Genomic DNA, 15,734 nt, shown 5'->3' on the forward strand with positions numbered 1-15,734 from the left:
TGTTTTGCACAGTGAAGAATGTTTTGTCTCGCCAGATAATTAGCAGTGTTTTGTTTGAATAGATAACAATAAACTGGCGAAAGGTGTGCCTTCTAACTTTTAACACACGTTGCCTTCAAAACCAAAATGCGCAGCATTGTGATAAAAATAAGCGAAAAAATGTTTAAATAAATACCATGAATGCTGAATAACTTTTTGAATTCGTGTTTGGGCATGTGTGGATCCAAAAATGGGACGGTCGCGGCTAAAATAACAGTGGAAGAAAAAGTTCATCTTCATTCCCTCCTTCAACCCAAACTATTAAAGCGTCCTTAAAACCCCCTTTACACTGGACGGCGTTCTTTCTGCCTCCTCTGTGTGATCATGAAACTGGCATTGCTGTGGTCGTAGAAAGGAGGCACAAGCATCGCTTTGGGTGCAGAATCAGAATGAGAATGAATGCTCAATGATCGGCCAGTTGTCGGCACGTAAGTATTTATTTATTTTACTCTCAAACGGGGCCGTACCACGGGACGCAGAAAGGACGCCGTCCAGCGTAAAGGGGGTTTTACACTGGACGGGGTCCTTTCTGCGTCCCGTAGTACGGCCCCGTTACTTGACGTGTCGGCAACTGGTCGATCATTGAGCATTCATTCTGCAACCAAAGCAAAGACAGCGACTTTGGCTAAGAATTTGGTTTCATCTTGGCAGTTAAACGAAATCTGTTCTTGCCTTAAAGTGATCAAAACGGTATTCACTAGCATTTATGTATTTATGTTTACAATCCATTCAGATTATTGAGGTGAAAATGCGATAGAGAGTTGGTCATAAAGAACTGGACAGTCTTCGACAACACGAAAATAGTGTATTTCCTTGTAATTTTTCGCGCCGAATTTGTTCCTTCCGAACTAGTTAGGTAAAAGTTGACGGAAAATGACACCAGAAAATGACATGTACATCTACGGTATATTACGTAAAATCAATTGATTGAGTCAACAGTACTGCAAATTTTCTTTGTTGCCGTGGGAAAACTGAAACAAAGGCAGCAGTGTGATTCCATTATGTCTCTAACATAGTATTTACTAAAATATTGCATCATTTGATGTTTACACAATTATCTTACAATGTCGGATCAGGGGAAAGGGAGGGAGGGGGGTCAGGCATGCGCCCTCTAGTTTCGGAAGTATCTCCACTCTTTGTTAATAAGAAAAAATATCCCAGTCGAAAATACACAAGAATTTGCATTTGTACAAAAAATGCTATTGTATATTTGCCTAGCTTCGCTCGATCGGCAAAATTTTCTTCTTGAAGCAAAATTCTGGGTCGCCAGTGACTTTTGCTGCTAAACCGAGACAGTATATAATCGCTCTTGGGTATGAAGTATAATGTTGTCCACATCAATGTATCAACGTCCCTATTATTGTGCTCATGTATACGAAGAATCAATAAAATCGGTACCGGCGTTCGCCATCAAATCGAAGTCCGGCAATCGGACGTCAGTCTATATAACTTGAATTGACTTTTATCAACAATTATGTAATTGCTGAGACGCCGGGGCAGTCGTCTAGACTGGAAACTGAAAATCTCTCTGATAGATTATTGATCTGCAGAGTTTATAAACGATTTTTGGCGAAATTGGACATTTTAGTTAATTTTTTCTAATGGGTAAGATATGTATTTACATTTTTACAGTTGAAAAAAGCAAGAGTTGTAATAAGAGTAATAAGAATGATAAAAATATGGATTGTTCAGATTTTTAAAGAAATAGAAACAGCAAGCTCATTTCATTCTTCGGATGACAATCATCTACGCGCCCGTGCTGTTGAAACTCTGTGGCTCGTGAAGGTAAGCACACACCTTCTACGTCACAGCTGTCGATATCGGTATTTTCCCCGAGAAAATGTAACACTTCACAGTACAATCGCTCACGCAAGATGGCTTAAACAGCTGCTTTAGTTTCACGAGTACAGATACAGCTTTTGGCATATCAATGACAGATATAATGATTATCATTCCCCAAAGATGTCCGTTTATTCGTTCTACATCAATTAAATGTTCACGAGGACTAACATATAAAGAATAGATATTGATTCTATTAAAGATATCCATTATGACACAAATGCTAGAGATCGGGATTGACAGATAGAATTGCAAATGTATCTATTCACTTATATGTACCAAAAGGTCGTTTAGTGTGTGTGTTGTTGGCACGTGTATGTGTGAGAGAGAGAGAGAGAGAGAGAGAGAGAGAGAGAGAGAGAAAGATTGTTTGAATATTCTGTACAATTCAATAATTAATGATTTATCATGATCGTATACGAATATTAAATAAAATGGGCCTAACCCTGGCACAATGCCACTTTAATGGCTTAGAAGCAGAGTTAAAAAGAGTTTCAAGAGCCTTTTTCCAGCAAACGATCTTTTCATTTTTTTTTCGCTGTTATTTTATCCGTGTTGCTTAATTCACGCTGTAAATACATATTGATATAATTCGACAAATTGGACATATCAATATATTGATTATTGGATTTACTGCTGACCTTTTCACAAATGATGTTTGACATTTGTCCCATAATGGTTTCAATAAATATTTTGTCAAATTGGCGTTTGAGCATAATGTGACTATTCCCTCTTTCGGTTCTTCCTCATTTCATCCGTCAAAGACGTGAAGCCTTAAAAATCCGAATCAGTTGTTGGACACAAAGTTTAGCAAGAGGAGTGTGTTTAAAAATGGTTGGAATAAAATTATTGATCGTTTCGGGTTTCAGTTTTTTTCTTTATTCCCCCTTTCAAAGTAAAAAAATGTACGGTTGGACCTCCGCTTACTGATATTCGATGGCTATGAAATAAACGCGTCTATTTGTCTACTGTTTATTGCTTTGAAATTCGCAAGCGCTTAGATAGATCTTATAGACCGTTAGATCGTCCAGTTTTATTGACGGGCATTGATATTTTGTAATATCTACCGCTTGTATACGCCATCATAATTTTCTTAATTTTTTTAAAAATCGATAACCTATGGGATACGTGTAAGATAAAGCACTATATCATCAACCACCCAGGTAAATTTGTTAAGGTCATTTTTTGAATATTGGACCCATCCAATTTGAGAATGTGTTTTAAGACAAAGGCATATTTTTTTCTCATACATGTTTTCTTGTCCATATGGATTATAACTCTTTCTGTCCCATTTCCCAACACAAACAACAGTCCAAAATATTAGCCAGCCTGTTTCAGCCCTTCCAAAGTTTAGGTGCGGGTATTTTGAGGAGAGTGCAGAGTCATTCACACAGCCGTGAACTGTTCACGTATTGGTAATTGGAAATCATTGTCCAGTGCACGCGTACTCAACTCATGCCATCAATATTAGGTGAGTTAATACACTTGCCTGTCCCTGTAAAAGCTAACATTTCATTCAAACCTGTTAGTATTATTTTTTATGATCTTAAATGGATATATGTGGCCACGGGCTAAAGGATTTTTATATTTCTACCGCCCAAAAAGATAGTAACCTGTTTTTGTTATAGCTATCTTTTAAAACAGGAAGGAATAAAGCCAGGGAAATTTTGAAAACTGTGCCATTTAAACCCACTTTACACTGGACAGCGCCCTTTCTGCGACCTTTGTGCAACCATGTTCAACTTGTTTTAATATTTATTCATCGTAGAAAGGAGGCACAAGCATCGCTTTGGTTGCAGAATGAATGATCGACCAGTTGTCGGCACATAAATTATTTTTTTACTTGCAAACGGGGCCGTGGGGCCTACTACTGAACGCAGAAAGCTAGGACGCCTTCCAGTGTAAAGGGGGCTTTAGCCACCATGTGCAATTCATGAGGCGATCACGTGCTATTGTTGTTGTTTTCTTATTGCACGTACCCTCCAATAATTTTTTCCTTTTTTTTTTGCGAGATTCATGTACTGAATACCATATATATATATATATATATATATATATATATATATATATATATATATATATATATACACACCTCGAGAAACGGGACAAACTGAAATTCAGCTTTATTATATACTTCTAGATCGATCTATAACTATTTATTTGTGTATCCGTCTCTGTCTGTCTTTCCATCCGACCGTAAGTCCGTCTGTATGTTTTTTGTATCTATTCATTATTTACTTACTACCCTATTTAATATGTTTTTTCTTCTTTTCATAAATAAAAAAGAAAAATGAATAAAACGAGGTTGACCAGCATCCTCCGATGTTTGACAAAGCAATTGCATGCTGTGTTGATCCATATATACAGCAAATATCTTTTCCTGGGCAAAATGATGATCTCTCTGCTCAGATCCTACCCCCAAACTACCCCCTTTACACAGACATCTTAATAGAAAAAATACTAACAGAGTCCAGATTTTGTTTAAAAATGACTGACGGACTCTCTCTCTCTCTCTCTCTCTCTCTCTCTCTCTCTCTCTCTCTCTCAAAACCCCTCCCATATAAATAATTTATGCTTGTTAGAGGGCAAGGTGTGTTGAAAATCATTAATATTGATGCCGTGAATCAAAAATTGATTTCAATGATCATGCAGCTACGCACTGTCATTGACATGTCGCGTGCATTGTTTTGCTGGGACATTATATCGGCAAATAAGCACAGGCATAGGCTGTGGCTCTGTTCTAATTGCCTATCACGTGCACATCTCTCCCAGCTCTCCGGCAGATCAAACCGCTAGCCAGAGCGCCGCGCATGAATCACTTGTTACGAGGTGGTATATGTGTTGATGTCAAAACATAGACAACTATAACTATAGCAGGTAAGTCTTTTTTCATATTTATATGGTATCTCTTTGGAAATTATAGGATGTTTTCCTGTAGAATTTTTCTTTCCTAGTTTTTCTTTTCTGTTTTTACTTAGATCATTTTGGTGAGTCACGTCCTCCTTAGTGTTTTGTGTTTTGATGGTTATAATGTTCTGTGAACATGACAGGTCCGTTAGGAGGAGAAATGTTTTTGTGATTAATACGCTCATGTTCTCATGTGTGAAATAAGTACTTACTAACTGAATTTTATTTTCTGTGACCGATGGGTAGCACTATTCTTTTTACCGCCTTTTTAATTTATCAAAGTTATTCATGAACCTCTGTTATGAGATTTTAAAAATTAATACTAAACAGCACAGTTTCAAGCGTGCTCTGGTGTAAAATCATGTAGTATTGATACAGGAATTTGATTACTACTCAGACGCATATGTTTTAAATTTGTACTGTCACACGTATAGCACAACGATAGATAGGTTTTTTTCATGACTAATTATGCCATTTGAGAAAATAAAATCATATGTTGAAAGCGTTAAGATCCGCCAATACGTGGATACGTATTTTTCCGTGAAGGCACAATCGTCAGTGCAATCTTCCATGGGCTTACTAGAATTTCTTTTCAATAGAGACTGAACCAAGGCCTGCATGCATTACATAAAAATGTTAGGCTTAAAAAAAGTATTTTTTTCTGAAACAAACTCTGGATTTCGCTGAAGCACTCACTGTGGGAGTGCCATGAAGCTGTTAGAGTTCAGTGAAACTATAACAATATCAGCATCTGACCATCCAAATTGATTTTTCAGAGGAATTCAACACATTCGTTATACGTATCCATTACAGGGTAGTTGGTCCTCAATAGGTTTAAGCAATACCAGATATGCAGTGAAACATATTACATATATACATATTGGCGTTGACGACATCCCTCAATCCGCTAGGTATAAAGTAAATACAAATAGAAATGAATTAATTATTTTGCGTAATGTTTCCCCTAGCCATGTTATCCTGTTTAAGCTCCACTGTTATATAAACACTAGTCCCAGAGCTCGGTGCGAAATATAAGAGATACATTGGCGATATGATGTCGAACTCTTTTATTTCGCTTAAAACTTCGGCGACGAGTGTTTTGTATGACATATACATCTACAGGCTGGGTCACACTGCGCTTGCAACCTTTTGGCAACCTCTTTGCAACCTCAGTCGCAAGGAGGTTGCCCTAGGTTTTAAAGTGGTCGCATTAGGTTGCAAACAGGTCGCCTGCGATCGTTGACACACGAAGGCCATTTCTTTTGCACCGACAACCAGTGCGACTGATAATGAAAACGATTGGTAACTGAGAGGTTGCCGATAGGTCTCCTCTTGGTTGCCAGTAGGTCGCTGTAACCAGACTAAAACCAGTCGCATACCACCTGTAACTGCACGGTCGATTGACGGTCTTTAGTCGCTTAGTTGCAAACAGGGTACTAACCGGTTGCAAGCGGTGGGCAGCAGGTCGCAAGGAGGTTGCAGTTGAAACTTCATGGTCGATTAACGGTCTTTAGTCGCTTGGTCTCTGACAGGTTTCTTACAGCTCGCATGCACTCGAAAACATGTCGCGAGAAGGTCGCAAGCAACCGTGATAAAATAAGCGTAGGATGGTGGCCACTAAATATATAAATATATTTTTCATTTATATCATGCCATTAAGGCTTTCTAAATACCTTGACAAAAATCGTTATTTCTCAGTTAAAACGTAGATTGTATTTGTTGTCATCCTTTTAAATTTATTTACAAGGTTTTCATAAGTATTTTTTTTTTTCAATAAAATAAATAAATGTATGAGTCCCTATCAGCCACCATACTTGACTAAAAGTGTTGTAAATAGAAGCCGCTGAGCCCGTGTCTTCAGTCCCCAGTATGTCATCCAACAGCGTGGGAAGGGTGGCCAGAATGTATTTTGAGAAAGCAAATGCCCGTGAAGAAAGTTCTTCACAAAGTTCCAACACAGACTTTGCTTCCCACGAAGAGGATCAACCGAAAGATGATGAACGCGGAGGAGACAGGGAGGCTAAATTTACTATTAAAGAGGAAGAAGAATTAGTTGATTTTTTTAAAAGGAAAACGAGTTTTTCTATAACCAACAATTGAACGACTTTAAAAACAAATCAAATAAAGTGCCAAAACAATCAATAATGATTATCACAATGTAAACGATAAACTGTTATTTTTTTATCCATTCCTATATCATGGCTAATTTTTGACAACTATTGTTGTCAAATTCACTGGAAACATTTTTAATGACTAAAGCAGCCGGAAATATCTTACTCTTTAATTTGCCAAGTCATAATGTGCCAAGTCACAATGGAAGAAAAATTAAGCAAATAGGCGGGCGCAGAGAAAAAAGTAAATAGCAAAGTTTGATTCATACTTTTTACAATAAATTTAATTGTCAGGCATTTTTATAACAGTAAAACAGTGTCACCAATATAAAGAAGGTCAAATAAATACAAATTAACTTCCTCCCAGTACTTAGAATTCGTACCACAAGGACGGAAACAAATTGATGACGCGCAGGATCCTTCACTATTTAAAGATGTTGTATTGTAAGTGTAACGCTTGGGGCTACAAAGACAAAGGGAAAACCACACAATCGGTCGCAAATCAGTTGCTAAGCAGTCGGCGACCTTTTAGCAACCGGTTGGATACCACAAATAGGCTTTTCGGTCGCCAGGAGGTTTTCGGTGCTGCACCGAAAACCGGCGCGACCGGATAGTAACCCAGCGTTCATTTGGAGACCACTTTGCGAGTTGTTGCAATTTGTCGCCCACCTTTCTGCAACCGGTGACAGTTGCAAGTCGCAAGGAGGTTTTTTGTTCAGTGTGACCGTAACTGCACAGGCCTTGCGACCTCAAAGATACCAAGTATTGAAAAAAGAAACTATGCATGCCTATTATTACATTAATAGGGCTGAAAAAACATCCAAATATGTGTTTTATTACACCACTGGTTTGATATAAATGCCAATATATAGTACAAATATATTTCTTATTTATTATTGTAAGTTTGACAATATTGGTAGTACAGAAATCGACTGTGACGTTATAACAGAATCTCATAGCAGAATCATACTTTAATATTCAAAATATTTAATCATTTGAAGCTGCTACGGAACGGATCCAATCGTTGTATAATAATGTTTAAAATATTCCCTCTGTTGTCATCCGAGAGGGAAATTTAAGAGAAGGTAGCTATCGTCACAACTTATAAAATATATATAGTCTGTGCAACCTTGCTGCTACCAGTTGGCAAGCGATCGCTACAGTCCTGCAACCGGTTTTCAGTCTCCAAGTGGTTGCTGACAGGTTGTTTATCGCTCGCCTAACGGTGTGCGACTAGTAACCTCTGACTTGAAGATTGTCTGTAAGAGGTTGCAGATACCATACTGTAACCTTGTTGCAACCGGTTAGCAACTGCTTGCCGATCAAAATATGCAAATTAGGTCGCAAAGTGATCGCAAGCGACCACCAGATTTTGTGGTTGCAAAGAGGTTGCCAAAAGGTTGCAAGCGCAGTGTGACCCAGCCTTACCATGATTGGAGCTGACGATAATTCCGTGTATTCATGGGTATCGCGGCTCTACACGAAATACATGTAGGACAGCGCCGCCGGTTGTTTGTGCTTGAACCGTGGTTTACGTAAGAAAGAATCCATTTCTCGTTACAGATAAAACCGTAGCTGGTTGTTCTTTCTAATTTCGTGAAGTTGTATATAGATATGGGATTCGCACATTACGACGACGGGTCACTGAAGAAAAAGGCTATTATGATGATTTTTATGGATGATGCATTTTTTCTACCTCATTCGCTTATTTTCAAAATATTTAAACATTCGCTTAAGGTTCTTGTAAAGTATTCTAAAATACAATTTACAGAAAGTTTAGCCATATCTATTCTTATTTTAACATGTGGCTTTCCTTTTTGTTCATTTTCAGAATGTCGTCTGCTGGCGTTGCTTTTTTTCTCGCAGCCGCAACAGCCCTTGTTTCCACAACGGACTCTGCTGTTAGTATTGCTGCAGGATTCTTCTACAGACCTAGTGGCTGCAGCGACGGGTTTATGTTACCAGAAACATACAGAACAGCAACGACTCTGGTTCGATCAAGGATCGAATGCCTGACAGTTTGTCAGAGCAGGACTGACTGCGTGTCGCTGGATGTGGAAACGTTAACGAACGGCTCCGTCGCTTGCCACATTAATGCGGAAGAAGCTGGACAATACGCATTCTACGTACAACAGAACGGGACGCAGTTTTTGCACTATGAAAGAGTATGTCGAACTCTCTCTCTCTTTATCTCCCCCTCCTCTCTTTCACTCTTCCCGTCCCTTCTCTTTCCGTGTTATGTGAGTGGGATGATCGATTTGTCTGTCTGTCTGATTATCAGTCTTAAGCTGTATTTCAACGATTTGCACTGTTTACAATCAATTGCTCTAATCTAGTGTCACCAAATCTAGCGTAGTTTTTTTCACATTTAACCAAACTGAATTTTCTTTAATTATTTATAAGAGGAAACCGCGCCTTGTTCAAAATACATAAAAAAATGTAAATTGGCATCAGCCTATCGAATACGTTTGATTATAGGACAAATGCTCAATTGATTGATTTATAAAAAAAAATCTTCCCATTGTTCTTCATTGTCCAGGTGTTCAGTCAATATTACAATCGATGAAGCACACGATAGTACAATTTGTTCAATAAACCAATGGACCTCGAGGTCGCCTCTGTTGTGTGGATACTCAATAAAACAACAACCGGGCCCTTTGTCTAATATTTAATAGATGACTACTTGCAACCATACGGATATGACCAATGTGATATCTCTTTAATAGCTAGTTGGTTATCAATGTAATGTATATGACTAGAAAGCCACTCAGACAACGCAGACCTTTGGAAAGGAAGCTCAGTTCTCATTATTATCAATTATTTTTTAATTCACTAATTGTTTAGCTTATTTCTCATTAATAATTAATTTATCAATCAGCTCATTTTTCATTATTAGTTGATTAATTGTTTAACATATTATTAACTAACAATTAATTAATCATTATCAATATCTAGCCCATTTCTGACCTATCCTGAAAATTTCATCAAAATCCCTCCACAAATTTTGCATTATGTTGCTAACAGATAGACAGACAGACCAAGACAAAGGCTTCTTAAACTAAATCCATAGTTCTATACTACCAAACAAGATAACTTATAACCTCTTTAGACTTTACACTTTGTATTAGAAAAAAGGGGATATAGAGAATTAAACGAACTTCAGACAAAGACATAACTTTTACAGTAAAGTTACTCAAAGTAATTGTGAATTATTTAATGTCTTCGACAATTTGATATATAATATATACACATTATATTATCGTGAATAACATCCCATATTCCACTAGGTATACAAGTAATAAGAGTAAAGGTAAATGAATTATGTGGCGTAATGTTGCACCTAGTTATGAGATTGATATTTTATTCATTGGTTGTTATCTAATTGTAATATGATACTACATGTACATGTAGTGATAATAAGAAAACGCTTTCATTGCTTCAATTTCAGGCCGCCAATGAAGCGGCTGCCACTGCTTGCACACAGCCAGGTAAAACTATAAGATTTTTGATTGAAAATAAAAAAGAGTTTTAGTAGGGTCGAACGTTTGTTCAATATAATCATTCGAGTCAATGAGACCTCCCATAGCCCTTATTAGTAACTCTTAACTTGTCCTTGGTCTTATTTTGAATGGAAATCACTCGGATATCACGCTCTTAGAACGTCAATTTCAACAATAGGCTCAGCTGATTTTATTGGAGAACCCTATGTTATATTCGATTACCGTTGATTTTTTTCACCTTGAGACAAAAAATGGATCAGTCAAAATATTTACTCAGATACGATTTACGTCAAAAATGCTTCCCACTCCCAACCGAAATCGTTTTTTTTTCAATGCCAAACATCATTTAGAAGAATTCAGACATTACATTGATATGCCCAAGGACAACGAAAGCCAATAAGGGGGGGGGGGGGGGGGGTAATTAAAGAAGTCGGCGCACTTGATACTTGGCTTCTATTTGAAGGTCTTAACGCACCTAAGTGCCAACTTTTTCAAACTTGGTGCAGATCAGAGTTCCAAAATCCATCTTTTCTTTCCCTGACAAATTTCATGCTTAGTGAACTACATACATATGTACGTAGAAATATTTTATAGAATAATACATGAAAATCGACCATTTTTGGTTTCACAGTGCTGTAACGTTCGATATCATTATGATTTATCACTGAGGAAATATTATCTCAACAGCATTATCAACGGTGGTGTTTTGGTATGAATTTACAATAAAGTAGTCTCCAAGTTCGATATTTAACCCAGATACCAGTTGCCATGCACTTTTTTTGCGTCCATTATATTTTGTTATAAAGTGGAGGAAAACATATCGGTATTAGATACATCTGTTGTGTGCATAGTTGTACAAGTTAATGTTTTGATTTGACCTAAAATGTCAATTTTGTAAGGGATACTTCAACAAGAGCAGAGAATTGAAATTGATTTAAATACTGCTACATACGGGCCTGTTTCAAAATTGTGCGTGCCGAACTAATTTTTTGATACCCTTTATGGCTCTGTTTTTGTAAAGCGATTTATTCGCAATTCCCAAATTCAGTCCGTGTTTTACAAAATTCTGCTGTCTCCAAAATACTAGACTTTGGATTATGTAAAATTGACACGCTGGGACCTTGGGGACGTGCATGTGGCTATTTTCTTAAGCTAACAAGTAATACAACATGTTGCATATCAATATCACATAAAAATATTGTGCATTGAACCAGCAATTGCAAAGAACATTTAGAGATGACCATTTTTGAATAGATACCTAATTACATGTACAATAACAGGGTCTAAGTAGGACTACACATTGGGTTTCCTAAGCATGAACAAACTGTCCAAATAGACCACATTCTGTAATATTTTAATCTCAGTATTTAATGATTTCAGGTTTGTGTCCGCCCGGAACCTACAGCTCGGGGGCCTCCCAGTCCTGCAGCTGGTGCGTAAACGGGGAACGTCAACTGACCTGTACTGAGTGTCCGGCAGGGTCAGCTCAGCCTACGGCCGGAATGACCGGTTGTGACCTCTGTCCTTTAAACACGTACACGGACACAACCGGCCAGACAACGTGCACGAACTGTCCATCGGGAGAGACGACTTCATCGACTGGATCCACGGAATGCGTACCTCGTGAGTACAGCACTGATTAATTAACTACTGTATGTTATAAATATAATAAAGTTGGGGAGGAGTCATGATATTAGGAAGATTAATGCTGGCCATATCTAGTTTCCTACATATGTTGGTTAAAAACGTTGACAAATGTTTCGTAACTGAATCTGGGCCATTTGTGCCTCACTATAGAAGGCTCGATCTCTCGCTCGGGCAATTAACCTACAGCATTGTCTCTTTTTAATCCAAATTTAAAAACGGCCGTCAAACACAGCCGTTCATTTATTGGGCTATATTCCGGAAATTAATTATTATTTATAACGCTTTGGACACACAATCAAACGTGAAATGAAATTGGACTTGCTGTCTTCTTTCATGTAGGACCCTGACAGTACAAACAATCCCAGACGTGACGTAATTTAGGCTGTATTGTCGGACAAACAGGGTCTACTTAACATTCTACCCACAATCCCATCTCAAAAAAAGCAATCTGATAGCCAATAGCTCAGGAAAAGGAAAAGCCAATTGCAAATCCCTTTCTTGTCCAACCAACATCCATTGTAAGCAAGGTGATCGGGCGCTGATAGATCTGCTCTCTTGCGTTAAAATCACATTCATACGGTCTGCTAAAGTGATACCTGATACATGGTAGTATGTTTGGGCGACGCAAATTTGCAGTGAATGCAGCCCATATGAGTACTGCATCGCAGATCGGGCATAAGGAAAATGAAACGTCAGATATTTGTAAATTTGCTTAATCATTCCGGTCGTTCATGTTATCACTCCAGTTGGACCGACTTCCAGTTTAAATTAAGCCTTGTCTTAACACATCTTCACATGTGTCCTTTCAGCTCTAACGTACCAGTACCGCCTAGTAGGAGGGACGTCCACATCAGGGCGCGTCGAGGTCTATTACAGCAGCCAGTGGGGGACTGTATGCGATGACGGCTGGACCGACACGAACGCGCAGGTGCTGTGCAGAAGCCTAGGTCTACCCCACAGCTCGGCCATACAGCACCAATCGGCGTATTTCGGGCAAGGATCTGGTCAAATATGGATGGATAACGTTGCGTGTACCGGCACTGAGACTGAAATAGGAAATTGCGGCCATAACGGATGGGGCACTCATAACTGTGGCCATGGCGAGGACGCTGGAGTGACCTGTCAGTAATCTGGAACCGTTTTCGCAAAAAGAAAAAATAAGTCTGCAATTGTTGAGCTAAGCTTAGACGGCTGAAATCGGATTGCCGACTTGGCAAAGTGGGATTTGTGAAAGAGGTTTAAGGGATTTATGAAATGATTAACCCACCATAAATGATTATTGGTTTTGATATATTGATACCTCAACGAATTACTGTCTCCAGTCATGGGCCAAATAACCGCCCATGCTCCAGAGATAGTAAAACATTACTAAAGACAATCGCATTATGGTCAAGCAACTTCGTTAAATGACAAAAAAGTAAACTGTTTTTCGGATATTTTTAACGAGACTAATGTTTATCTTAATTATTAAGATTGACTGGCACGGATTTATTTTAAATTGAAATAGGCCGAATTTTTGTTCTTAAAGTTTAGACCAATACTGTTGTGAAACCGAAGCTGTCACAATTTAACACTGGTGATCTTTCTGTGTCCTTTGGTCGCTATAAGATATTAAATATTCAACGACATATTATAGCCATTAAATATTTAGTCGACAAGACCAATGGACATTGCACTCGATCTAAAGACTACCATTATTCAAATATTATCAATCACGTCTGGAATGATGGAACATGTGGCAACCATAGTGTCATGTTAGTACCAAGGGGATAATAACCTTGAACTACGTGACTTGATCTACGGAGGAGGTTACTGATCATGGAACATGCACTTAGTAGACTAAAAAGTTTTAAAAGATACAATTGGATTGAGAAAAAATTTAGGAACTCAGTAAAGTATGGTCCAGTTGAATAATAATAGACCTATTAAAATACTGTCTAAAAAGATCTACATTGTGAAGTTGTCTATTTTGGCATCGAATGTGATATTATTTGGAGCCTGGTTTGAGCACCAAATAGTTGTAACAAAACTATATTTACACTGGAGAAAAAAATCAATTATTTAATAAAACACTATTTCTCCCAGGGTTAATATTGGTCGATGGGCATTCACACAGAATTATGGCGCATTCACAACCAAAGTTGATCTGCAGACTAACAGAACAAATACGGCCGACCCACTTGATAGCTTGGCGCATAATACTCGCGGGGAATCTAGTAAGTGTCTGTAAGGGCATTATGCGGCAAGCTTTCAAGTGGGTTGGCCATATTTGATCCACGGATCTGTTAGTCCTTAAGGCCGATATAGCCACACTCTTCACTCTGTTGTGAATCGTATAAGTCAAGCGTACACTGTGGAGTTCGTGTTGATCTACTGGCCGCATGGTAGATCAGCTGAATGTTGACATTTCGCTTGGGGTTCGTTTTAGGCAGCAGCAAGTAGAATGTTCTGTAGGCCCTGTATCATTGCCATTCCATACGCTCAAAAAAGAGAAATAAACGGTAGTTCTTCTCGTCCTTTGTAGTGTGTCCTGACAGGCTCGTGCTTTTGGGAGTAAATGAAATGCCAACTTGAAACAATTACTAAAATAAATGTTTAATATATCGATGCATTTTGTATAAACATTAGGTTGAAATATTAAACATGTATTATCAAAGTAATCAAAATAATAATTTATTCACTCTATTGTCTTCTCTACCCCTTTGTTGGAAGGAAAACATGCATGTAAAAATGATTCTCGACAGAGATGGATCAGGGATGCAGGACGTTTAATAAATGATAAATACCTGGTGTTTTATCTTCACCGCGGAAAATAAAACTGGTTTAACACAAATATTTTGACGAGTGAATAAAATATTTACGCGACCTTTAATGTTGTACAGCCATTTACAGTGGCATCCATCTTCCGTTACAGAGTAGACACTTCAAGGTCATTACATGTGCTGACTGTTGTCATCAGATATATTTCCCCGTCTTTTTTCCATAAACATATATGCATCGTTTATTATATTTTTGCTATAGATATAACAATCAACTTCAACACATTCAAATAAATGAAGTTACTTCACCGGAATTTAATCATTTTTCGGACAAATAAACATAAATAAAGAGAAGTTCATATCTTAAGGTCTCTGTTAGTTACCAAAGATGATATCAATACCATTTAGATCTTATTTCATATCTAGTTCTTTTTTTTTCAATCGCCCCATTACACATACCAAATAACAGAAACTTTCACTGGACAGTTTCATTATCTCCTTCATTTTCCTTACGAACTAGAGGGACGGAGTGGGTCAAGATTACGACCAGAAGAAGAAGGTGCAGATTTAAAGTCTTTTTTTTTTTGCAAAGTGGATTTCATTTGGGTTGTGTAAAAATTGTTGTAGCACTCTTACAGGGCATGGACACAGATGTAATCTTGCTTTCCATGCTTCTTTAATATATACAAAAATATTCAGAAACAATCAAAATGCACATACAATGTATACAGTTAGGATTATTTCAGAATATATGTAATCTATTTGAATTCAACGTATATTTTGGCAACTTTTGTATGACATTTCAATATTACTTGAACGAATAAAACGCTTTATTCGTCAAAGAATAGAAGTTTGGTCATACATGTAATTCAAACGTACTCTTTCTTGTGACAATGTGTCTGAAGTACATGTACAGACGACTTAAAGGAGCG

The 15,734-nt window shown here is 37.8% G+C and overlaps 1 protein-coding gene across 1 annotated transcript; it reads left to right on the forward strand.

Annotated features, from left to right (window-relative positions):
- Positions 1-4,613: 4,613 nt before the first annotated feature.
- On the forward strand, positions 4,614-14,555 carry LOC106173819 (uncharacterized). Its single transcript, XM_013555068.2, has 5 exons — positions 4,614-4,755; positions 8,728-9,061; positions 10,345-10,384; positions 11,777-12,019; positions 12,853-14,555. The coding sequence occupies exons 2-5, from the start codon at positions 8,729-8,731 to the stop codon at positions 13,170-13,172; spliced, it is 936 nt and encodes a 311-aa protein (XP_013410522.2). The 5' UTR covers positions 4,614-4,755; position 8,728; the 3' UTR covers positions 13,173-14,555.
- The last annotated feature ends 1,179 nt before the right edge of the window (positions 14,556-15,734 follow it).

Source organism: Lingula anatina, chromosome 4, assembly GCF_051362555.1.
Source record: "Lingula anatina isolate TDL-2025a chromosome 4, LinAna3.0, whole genome shotgun sequence".
In the NCBI taxonomy this organism is placed as follows: Eukaryota; Metazoa; Brachiopoda; class Lingulata; order Lingulida; family Lingulidae; genus Lingula; species Lingula anatina.

Coding starts and splice junctions, on each gene's coding strand:
- LOC106173819 (XM_013555068.2), top strand. CDS start 8,729: ATGTCGTCTGCTGGCGTTGCTTTTTTTCTCGCAGCCGCAACAGCCCTT. Junction 9,062..10,344: donor AGTTTTTGCACTATGAAAGA/GTATGTCGAACT, acceptor CTTCAATTTCAG/GCCGCCAATGAAGCGGCTGC. Junction 12,020..12,852: donor ATCCACGGAATGCGTACCTC/GTGAGTACAGCA, acceptor GTGTCCTTTCAG/CTCTAACGTACCAGTACCGC.